The sequence below is a fragment of the Haemaphysalis longicornis genome, unplaced genomic scaffold, assembly GCF_048455015.1.
Source record: "Haemaphysalis longicornis isolate Haplotype H1 unplaced genomic scaffold, Haemaphysalis longicornis Haplotype H1 scaffold_1, whole genome shotgun sequence".
Taxonomy (NCBI): domain Eukaryota; kingdom Metazoa; phylum Arthropoda; class Arachnida; order Ixodida; family Ixodidae; genus Haemaphysalis; species Haemaphysalis longicornis.
The window spans coordinates 402,027,298-402,038,309 of NW_027526203.1; the positions used below are offsets into that span (position 1 = coordinate 402,027,298).

At 49.0% G+C, this 11,012-nt stretch overlaps 1 protein-coding gene across 1 annotated transcript; it reads left to right on the plus strand.

Moving 5' to 3' along the window:
* Nucleotides 1-728: 728 nt before the first annotated feature.
* LOC144161144 (protein unc-93 homolog A-like) lies at nucleotides 729-9,832 on the plus strand. Its single transcript, XM_077692092.1, has 3 exons — nucleotides 729-754; nucleotides 994-2,204; nucleotides 9,414-9,832. The coding sequence occupies exons 1-3, from the start codon at nucleotides 729-731 to the stop codon at nucleotides 9,626-9,628; spliced, it is 1,452 nt and encodes a 483-aa protein (XP_077548218.1). The 3' UTR covers nucleotides 9,629-9,832.
* The last annotated feature ends 1,180 nt before the right edge of the window (nucleotides 9,833-11,012 follow it).

An 11,012-nucleotide genomic window follows, 5' to 3' on the forward strand; every position in this document is an offset into this window, starting at 1 on the left:
TACACGAGCAAAAATTCTGTGCGTGGCAGCCGCACTCTAAGGCAATCCTGTGTCTCAGCTTCGCCCCAATGCGCTTCAGTGACCTATTAGTGCCGGTGACAAAGCATACTCTGCGAATAACAGCAATGTGCATGCCATTCGAGCCAAAAATGTGATCTGCGCTGTGGCGCTCCGCAATGAAGAACGTCATGCTTGCATTGCGTGATGCCACAGAGCAGTGATTCTTAACCATGAGAGTGCCGGGGAACCCTTTCGGGCTTGCAAGAGAGATTGGTGACCCCACGATGAACTATGTTGACCCGTGTCGTAGTTCCGAATAATTTGCACTTGCTTCTAAAGGCGCCTACACAACTATATCATGCCCAACTTTTGCGCGATTTTTATGCTGATTCGTCTCACAAATTGTCTAATAATGTGCTCTTGCAGAGTAAAGTTTCCAAAACCCTTATATGATGCATTTTGTGCGCCTAAAACCTGCGCTACGCGGTGAAGTCAAACGTACATGTCATGCAGGGAAGCCCATTTTTGCGTTTCTGGCAAGGCTTCGCAAAATTTTACAACCGGGTACGGGACCAGAGATTCGGGGAGGGCTTCGCGGACCCCTGAAATGCCTTTGCAGACCCTTTGTACCCCCGGACTCCTTCGCGGATCCCCATTCGAGAACCACAGACATAGCGCAAACCGAACCGAAGTTCTGAGTCATGTGCCCGGCATCGTCACTCGCCAAAATGGCTGTATCAGTCGAGTGCATGGGGTGAGGCCCACGACTGTCTTCGAGTGAGCCACGCTCTTCCAGGAACGCGATTAGAGCGCTACCGCGTAACTGCCACGTGGTTTATGCGGCGCCGCAGCGAGTACGGGGTCGGTACGGGCTGTCCAGCGGTCGCCAGCGTCGGCGGATGGTGGCCAACTTAGCGGAATCGGGCAACGGCGGCCGTCCGAGGGGTCGGCGCGGAGTGACCAGCGGTCACCACTCTCGGTGGATGCACCCAGCGGAGTCGACCGACAGCCGCCGTCCCTGCAGCCATCAGAGTCCCGTACGGCGCTGCCCACCGCCGGACAGCCAGCCGTGGAGGGGGATAAAAACGCGCTCAAGTCGCGTGGCAAAAAACGCGTGCTGCGGAATCTGGTCGTGCTGAGCTTCAGCTTCCTGCTCCTTTTCACGGCCTACCAGTCGATCCAGAACCTGCAGAGCAGCCTGAACCCGGAGGCCGGCCTGGGCACCGCCTCGCTGGCCACCATCTACGTGGCGCTCGTGCTCTCGTGCATGTTCGTGCCCCCCTACATGATCCGGCGGCTGGGCCTCAAGTACACCATGGTGGGCTCGGTGTCCATGTACCTGCTCTACTTCGTGGCCAACATGGCGCCCACCTGGTACACGCTGCTGCCGGCCTCGCTGGTGCTCGGCACGGGCGGCGCGCCTCTCTGGACGTCCAAGTGCGCCTACCTGTTGCAGCTCGCACAGGAGTACGCCGACCTGGTGGGCGCGCTCGACTCGGCGCCTGTCGTGGCCAGCTTCTTCGGTGTCTTCTTCATGCTCTTCCAGACCACGCAGATCTGGGGCAACCTCATCGCCTTCATCGTGCTGCGGCCGCCCAGCGCCAGCCAGGCGAGCGCCTCGGACATCGAGCAGTGCGGCGCCTCCTTCCACCCTACCGCCGAGCTCGCTGCGCTCAAGCAGACCAAACTGGGCAGCGTGGCCAGCGTGCAGACGTACACGCTGAGCACCCTCTACACCACCTGCGTGGTCGCGTCCATCGTTTTGCTCGTCGTCTTCCTCGACCCCGTGTGCAAGGAGAGCTACGACCCCAATCCCCCGATGCAGCTGCTCGTCGAGACCATCAACCACATGCGGCGTGGATATCAGCAGCTCATCATCCCGCTCACAGTCTACAGCGGCATGCAGCAGGCCTTCTTCGCCGGGGACTTCACGCAGGCGTACATCAGCTGCGCCTGGGGCATTCAGTACGTCGGCTTCGTAATGATCTCGTACGGCGTGGTGGATGCGGCCTTCTCCATGACGTTCGGCTGCCTCGTCAAGCGCGTCGGCCGCGTGCCCATCATCCTGCTGGCAGTGGTACTGAACGCGTCCATCATGATACTTATGCTCGATTGGCATCCGCAGCCCACAAAGCCGCACAATTACTTCGTCATCGCCGTGTTCTGGGGTATGGCCGACGCCTCCTGGCAGACGCAGATCAACTGTGAGTCTCGCTTTCTTCCCGCCGCGCACAGGCGACAGAGCCCGGCAGCCGTCTCCCTACGCGCAGGTGTCCTGCGGCATTTAGAACCGTCGCGGCCCGTTTCACTAAAATGGACCATTTATTCTACTGCTCGGGCATAAGGAACGTAAATGAGCAATTTCTCAACCCAATTGGTGGCGTCAGTACCTTCTTCTGGCACTCGGAGGCTGTCTAAAATGTGTTACGAGCCAAATACAAGAAGAAAATAGTCGCGTTACGTTGAACTTTCGTTGAGAATTTTTTCCGTGACTTGAGCCCTTTGGCTTTAACCTTGTTCGCCGCATCTGAGTGACAGATTTTCACTGAAGGAGGCGTCAAATTATTTAGTGTCTTGTCCCATAGCCTTTTGCCGCCTCAGCTTTGATTCTTCCGCTTGTAGCAGAAGACGCCGCAGTTTTCAGGTTGCCTCTACTCATATTCAAGTACTGTGCTCATTCTATGTCAAGCTTGAAATGCATTCCAAAATTTCCCATCGCTTTTTTTTTCTGCCTGATTCTTCCGATTACTGGCATTTAATTTTTATTAATTTCCTACTTTGCACAACCTCCTCTATCAAACGTTTCATTAGCATGGCCAGAGGTTAGAGTCTACACTTTCACTATACACTACTCATTTATTTAATCCCGACAGCGGCCTCCCTCCCATTGATGCTGCGGAATCCCGTGTGTTTAAAAGCTATCTCCTTGTGAATAAAGAACCCCGGTTAACAAGGAGGTAAGAAAGGTATCGCTAGTTCCTGAGTTATTATTTCTTCGATGCTTCTTTCTACTAATTCTGTTACCGGACCTCTCCAGCTGTTTAGAATTGCTACAGTCAAACCCGGCTATAACGAACCCGGATAGAGCGAATTATGCTATATATCGAACAAAAATAATTCAGTTACGGAAATACATGGGAAACATATCCCTTATAACGAAGTTCACATCCGATATATCGAACTCTGGGCGCCTAGAATGACCGCCGAAATGCATGATCTCGAGCGGCGATTGAGATGAGGATTGGCCACGACCACGGAGCAAGAGCCGCGCCTGAGACATTGCGCCTCGCACGGAGCGACGTGACGCCCAGTACTTTCCGTAACTGTTTCCGATGCGCGGGACTCGCGACGGAACCCGCCCAGTCAGCGAGTCCGGACCAAGACCAGCATCGGTGAATGGTGGGAAGAGCTCGCCAACGTTCCCAATGATGTCGCGAGTGAAATCCGTCCGACGCTTATAATAAAGCGCTTTCGGCAGTCGATGTGCTCCGCCAATGCTTCTTAGATTTTTGAGGACGCGGACTCGAACTGGTGCAAACAATGTTTCGTGTAGAGAATGCTATGCTAGTTGAAGCCGCCAAAACGAAAGTGAAAACAAAAATCACCGTTTTTTTTTGCAACGTGGGCAGTTAAGGCGGAAAGTAGCTTTATTACTTGCAATAAATGGATTATTTTGGTATGCTAATGGCTAATGTACTGTTTGTTTCTGCATAATCGGATGGCGGAGTTGGGGAGGGGGCGGGTGCTCCCGCGGATTGCGAACTCGTAACAATAAGCTCGTTATAGGCGGGTTCGGATATATCGAACTATTGGATATATCGAACTAATCACGGTGCATATTGCAGTTCGCTATAAACGGGTTTGACTGTATTTAGCATTTTTAAATTGCTTGTTTTGTATGCTTGCACGGCACGACTTATGCGCGTCCCTACGCATCTCCGCCACCACCATCATTGTACGGAAATGGCTGGATGACAAGGTCCTGCCCGAAATACGGAGGTGATCGATGAGTGGCATCCCGAGCCCACTCCCCGTAAGAAACAGTGGCGGCTCGTTCAGCTATACTTGCTATGAGAGCTGGGGAGAGATACTTCAAAATGTATTCTGGAATACAAGTATCGCGATACGTGCGTTGGGCACCTAAAATACAGATTTTTTAAGCTTGACGTTTGACGCTTGACGCTTGACGTACAGACATTTAGGCTTGACGTAACGGGATATTCCAGAGATAATTTTCCAGGCACAAAAAATGTATTCCGAAATACAGATAAAAGGTACAGATACAGATGCTGAAATACTTTTTTTCTCTTTTGGCGACGTCATGTTAGCACACATTTTTATGAAGCGTTAGGTATTTGAAAATCAATACATGCATTAAACCGAATCGCTAATACAATTGAACCTTGAAGAGAATTACAATTCCAGAACGAGGCTCACAAAGGAGAAAAAATTCTCTACAGCTGCAGAAGAGCACAAGTTTGTGTTATAACGAACACACACCGCCTTCATGGCTGGAAAGTCCTGTATCATGGCGAAATCATTCCTCGAGCCGTCAAGGTATCGAAAGGCTTCCGCTCGAGCATGCGTCTGCTCTGACCATGCTGATGCCGGGAAGTCTTCATCTTAAAAGTCGTAGAAACCGTGGTTCATCGTAGCTGATGACACCTCGTCACACGAGCCGTTATGGTGCGGTCCCCGCAAGAGTAAGCTTTCGCAATCTGCAGCTCTCGCAACTTCGTTTCAGGCCCACCGCATTTTGAAGCATGGGTGCGAGCACGATGAAATTACTGCCTTTTCATTTTCCATCCTTAAGAGTCCAGAAAATCACTTCTGCAAGCCCGAGAGGCAGCTGTCTAGTATGACTGATCCGTGCCGTATCTTTCTTTTCATCGCGATCAGCTTCTTTTCTACTGTGCCCGACCGAGCGCTTCGGTTCCTCGCTTTCATTTGTGTGACTGCCCGAACGAAGAAGAGCCGGGGCACACACAGGTGCCTTGTGGTGGCAATTATCTACCCGGCTGCGTCATCGGCGCCGCGTCCGGCATTTCAAGCTAACAATGTCGTCCACAGAAGGAAGCCAAGAGATGTACTAAAACAGAAATAGAGTATCGGAAAGCAGGTGGTATGGCTCCAACCGAACAAAAAGAAAAAAAAGCAGATAATTTCTTCGCCACAAAAATAAATGTAATGAGATACTCATACGTGCCAGAGTATCGCAATATATTCGATTGATTGTAGGGTTTAACGCGCCGACGCATGATGATGATGATGATGATGATGATGCTTAGTGGCTTCCCCTTTGTAACGGGGTGGCGTTGCACAGCGGCCTTAGTCGCAACGCCACTGTACAATCACCTCACCAAAAAATACAAACAAAATAAATAAAAAAAATTATGTAAAAAAAAAGAAAATACATTTACGCAATTTTTGTGCTAGTCTGACTTCTTTGTTCGCATGTCTTCCCAGATTGTTCTCTGCTCTTTTCCCACCAACGTTCTAACCTTCTTTTACTAACCTCTACTGCTGTCCAATTCACTTTTCCGCTAACCTTAAAGACAAGGGCTTCCGGAAACTGGATGGCTCCGTCACTGAGGACTGGACGGATACTTTTGCACTCCGTTACAATATGTCGCATGGTTTCTGGCTCATTTCCGCAGCCTGCGCATAGTTCTTCCTGTACCGGCTCGCGGATAAGCGTTTTTGTCCGCAAGCAACCCGCCCGGGCTTCAAAAAGCAATGCACTCCCTTTGGTATTATTGAATAATTTTTCCCTTGTGATTTGCTTCCCGATCCTGTACATATCTAAGGACTTCTTCGCATCCATCCTCTTTTTCGAGGTCGTTGTCTCTGTTTCTTTCACTTCATTTTTTATTGCCTTGGTCGTTTCCCCTGCACTTCCAGGTTTCATATACTTTGTCCTGAGCCTTCTGGTTCTTTTCCTCCATTGTGTGTCCACGCTTTTCATGTAAAGATACCGTAACAATTTGGCCGCCCATCTCTGATCATCCATATTTCTAAGTCGTTCTTCAAAACATATTTTGCTCTGTGCTTCTCTCACTTCGAAGGATGCCCATCCTGTGTCTCCCTGCACTGCCTCATTTGTTGTTTTACTGTGTGCTCCTAATGCCAATCGACCTACGGCCCTCTGATTTACTTCTAGCCCTGATTGAATCTCTGATTTGACACACACTACTGCGTTTTAAAAGGTGAGTGCTGGTACCATTACTCCCTTCCAGATTCCTCTCACTACTTCATATCTGTTATATCCCCACAGTGCTCTGTGCTTCATGATAGAGACGTTTCTTCTGCCTTTCATTCTTAAATGCTCCTCATGAGTTTTTAGATACGTCTGACCTTCGTTTAACCATATGCCCAGATATTTGTATTCTGTTACCCACGGTATTGCTACTTTTTGAACGAATACCGATTCGTTACGGGCGTTGTCATTAAAAAACTAGAACTCCTTACTTTGCTGTGCTAAACTCTAACCCCAGTTCAGTGGCTTCTTCCCCGCAGATATCTGTGAGCTGTTACAAACACTGTTTGCTATCTGCTAGTAGTACTATGTCATCTGCATATATCAGTCCCGGGATATTTTGTCCCACTTCCTGTCCTTTGCGGCTATAACATAGATTGAAACCTATTTTACTGCCTTCAAGCTTTCTTTCTAGTCTAGCCATGTACAGCATGAACAGCAATGGCGACAGAGGACAACCCTGCTTTAAACCTCTATTTGTGACTACCGGTTCCGTGCACTATTGGTCCCCCCAGGTAATTTGCACCTCGCTCTCATTGTAAATTCCCTGCAACAGCTGTATAAAGTCCTGGCCTAATCCCTCCCGCTCAAGTATGCTCCATAGAATTTCTCTATCTACGTTGTCGTAGGCTCCCTTTATATCGAGAAATGCTATCCATAGTGGTCGATCCTGAACCATTGACACCTCTATGCATTGGGTTAGGACAAATAAATTGTCCTCTAAGCGTCTGTCTCGTCTGAAACCATTTTGTAGTTCTCCCAGTATGCTGTTCCCCTCTATCCACGCCTGTAGTTCCGCTTTTATGGCTTGCATTGCCATCCTGTATGCCACTGAGGTAACTGTAATAGGCCTGTACGAATTGGCATCAGCCCTGTCTCCTTTACCTTTATATATAATCTTCATCCTGTTCTTACGCCAATTGTCCGGTACTTGCTTAGTTTTTATCACTTTTTCGATTGCTCGAATCAGTTGTGCCTTGCTTTTTGGACCCAGTAGGTTGACCAGCCGTATAGGAATTTCATTCGTCCCTGTTGCCGTATTAGCTGGAACATTTTCTTCGGCTTTTTTCCAGTTTAGATTCTCCAACTTTAGCTCTCTATCTGTACGCACTTCGCTTGCCCCACTCCCTGAATGCTGCAGCCCTCTCTCCGTTCTTCTGAACTTCTCTTGTATCATTGAGCGTATGTGAAATACCGCTTCTTCCCCTTTTAGTACCTGGCCTTCGCCGTTTATGACATGACGTTGTACTTCTTCGGTCTTTTTCCTTAGTTCCTTTACATGATTCCAAAACTTTCTCAGCGCACCTTTATCCTTTGCCTGTATATTCGAGACCCATCGCTCACTTTCTCATTTAAGTTTTTGCTGTACAAGTTTTTGTACGTCCAGCTTCTTAAGGCGGTACCAATTCCACTTCAAAGTTATTTCCTCTGTTTGCATTCCCACTCGCTTGGCCTCCCTGTGCTCTCTCGATGCTTGCTGCCTTTGTGTTATAGCTTCCTTGATTTCCTTGTTCCACCAGCTTCTAGATTTTTTTTTCCTTTCCAGTAGTTGCGTTCTTTCGCGTTCCTTATCTTTCCTTGAATGAAACCAATCAGTTCGCTGTATTCCCAATCTTTCGTAGGTTGTCTCCCGATTTCCGTCTCCAGGCTTTTGGCAATATTAGCCATTTGCTGATCGTTTAATTTCAAGTCGTGTACCACCGTTTTCTGGTTTTGACCTTCCATTTTTCCAAAAGTCAATGTTATCCGTTTATGGTCACTTCCTAAGCTGTGGGCACCTATTTCATCTATTTCCATTAGAGTCAACCTTTCATACACTCCTTCTGAACGGAGGCTGTAGTCCATACTGGACTGCTTTTCCAATCGTTCCCAAATTATTTGTCCCTCACATTTATTCTCTCTGTTTACTACAATGCGATTATGCTCTACAATGAGATTAGGCGTTGAGGCGCGCCGTAGCCCTCCACTACGGCGCGCCTCAACGCAGGCGATGAGGCGCGCCGTATGGAGGGCTACGGATTAATTTTGACCACCTGGGGATCTTTAACGTGCGCCGAAATCTCGTACACACGGGCGTTTTTGCTTTTCTCCTCCATCAGAAAAGCGACCGCCGCGGCCGGGAATCGAACCCGCGACCTCGTGCTCAGCAGCGCAACGCCTTAGCCACTGAGCCACCACTGAGCCACCCGAGTGGTGGCGCCACCCGTCCAGCTGCCTGGTCCCCATACCGCCGAGTGATATGTCACTATAGATGAGGCATGGTAGAACGGATTGACTCTCAATTTTCTTTAAGTACCACGATGTGCTTGTATTATCACTACGTACTAAGTGCATAAACGTGGTGGGCTGCGGATGAGTGGAGAGAACTTGCTTTAAACCTGCTAAAAAGTTATATCTTTCTCATCATTTGCTCAGCAACATATTTTTTCTTAGCTTAAATATTCAGTATAAAAGCGTATAATGTTAATTGTAGTTTATAGGCGTCCTGAAGTGTTCAGCCAAGTCTCTTGCGTCACCGCGCCTCACGTCGCAAAAGATCATAAATATTCGCTGAACCAGCGCCGAGCGTTGCACCCTTTCGTTCACTTTACGACAAACGCTTTTGCCGACCACTGGAGTTTCATTGGCCGTATAAGCTTCCACGCAGTCCTCAACCACAGTCAACTACAGCAGGCAGAACAACGAACGTGTGCAGCAGACTGTGCAGCAGGCAGAACAACGAACACACGGGGGAATGCCACTTTGAACCTGAACGCGTTGTGGAAGGACAACATCAGAGTCTTGTTTTCCGGCTAAAGAGGGAAGCAGGCATAGCGTTATTCGGAGAAGGATCGAAGAAAATGCCCTTTTATGGGCCAGTCACTTCAAAATGGCTGGTGAGTTTTTTTTATTTTTTGACGGATACGGTGTGCGTTCCCGTTCGCTGCTGAGATGCTCTTTGAGGGCGTCGTGGGCCCGTCAACGGATCAAAACTCTTGATGCATTGACTGCGTCAATGCTCTGGGTGCATATCAACAAACCAGTGTCTGGGCCACCGGGCCTCAAAGTACCTAGGAGCGGACTCACCGGACCGTTTCAGTCCGCTCAAACGAATTGTGCGGTACAAAACAGTGTAGCGCAGTGATATGTGAATGTTGTCGGTCGTACGTCTGTGCAGCTTTCTACGGGGTCATCTTCGCTGACGTGCGGGAGCCTGCCTTCGCCAATTACCGGCTGTGGGAGTCCATGGGTTTCATCCTGATGTTCTCCATTCAGAGCCAGCTGCGCGTCTACGTGAAAATCGTGGCGCTGATGCTGGCGCTTGCTTTGGGCACCGTGGGCTACCTTGCCATCGAGTTTCACGTGAAGAATGCGAACAAGCCGCCCACGTAGGAGCACCTTCGCTCCTGTATGCATAGGTGCCTCCTGCGTGTGTGTCCCGATACGATGTGTGCATCATTGCATAAGCTCAGACGCGCGCCAGCTGTAGGATCACGCCGTAACCAATGCGCCTTCACAACTAATGCTCAGTGACATTCATGTTAGAGCCATTGCCTGTGGTATGCATCTGGCCGCAATGCGTCATTTACTGCACAGCAGGCATGTAGGATGGAGAATATGAGCGTTTGTACGTTCTTTTTTGCTACAAGATGTCTTTGTTGCGATTATTTTTTCATCGATGTTTGTCCCATTACCATGAAGTTATTAAATAAACGCGTTCTACAAATATTGGTCGCTTGAACGACCCAAATATTTTTTTTTATTTGCAACTTCGTGTCAATGTACAGACAAGAAGTACGGGGTTTGTTGCGAATAAAATCACTGAGTGTCTTTACACAAGCTCTGTATAGACATCGTTTGGGTTTGGTGTTAAGTTGAAACGGCGCCATATTCCCTACAGAAGCTTTAGAAGCCTTCCTTCACTCTCTTAAAAAAATGCAACCGAAGCCCATTGCAACGTGCCGTCGCTGTAGACCAAGAAACCTCCGTAATCCAGAGTATGCTGAACACTTGACAAACAAAAGGTACTTAAATTAAAACATCAAATAAGGCCCCTCTGCGCCGTGCCACACGAGCGTCAATGCTGAAGTCCGCACGGTGGCCTCCTCCGAGATTTGGAGGAGAGAATAAGGGGATATCAAGAATTTGTCAAAGTGGTCACATCCTCTACTGCCATGGACGTACACGGACGGAGACGCAAACGCACGCATGGACGCTAACAGTTCCATGAAGGTCCGTGTGATAACGTCTGTCGGGGAAAGGCCTTCTCGTAGGCAACTTCACCCAGTTTTATTTGCTGTCATTTCAGGTAGACATCAGCAGAAAGGTCTCATTGCATTTGAGCCATGGATGCATGCAGGACTTCGATCATCGATTAGCAGTCGATTAGAAAGACTTCGATAAGTAGTCATCGAGCAGCTTGGGAGGGTATTCCTGAGTTTTATCATCTTGAGCGCTATTTGTTCCTTTCATCACCCATACTTGTTTGATGCAGGGTGTGAAAAGGTTGTCCCGTTGCCCCGGTCCGCATGCTCATCACTTTGAGGCCTAAGATCAGATCAGACACGCACGACTTGATGGAGAGAAAAAATTGCTCGTTCCCACTAGCGAATTGCACTCGTCGCGCGACGAGCATCCCGACGCTTTTGATCTCTGAGATATCGTAGCCGACCGCTCTCGGATCGACTTCCTCTTCGCGCGGCTTAATTCCATCACGAACAAGTTCGCCAGTCATGGCCGCAGAGGCGTGCATAAACCGGAAACCAAACGTTGGTTT

Coding starts and splice junctions, on each gene's coding strand:
- LOC144161144 (XM_077692092.1), top strand. CDS start 729: ATGGCTGTATCAGTCGAGTGCATGGG. Junction 755..993: donor GTATCAGTCGAGTGCATGGG/GTGAGGCCCACG, acceptor GGATGCACCCAG/CGGAGTCGACCGACAGCCGC. Junction 2,205..9,413: donor CTGGCAGACGCAGATCAACT/GTGAGTCTCGCT, acceptor ACGTCTGTGCAG/CTTTCTACGGGGTCATCTTC.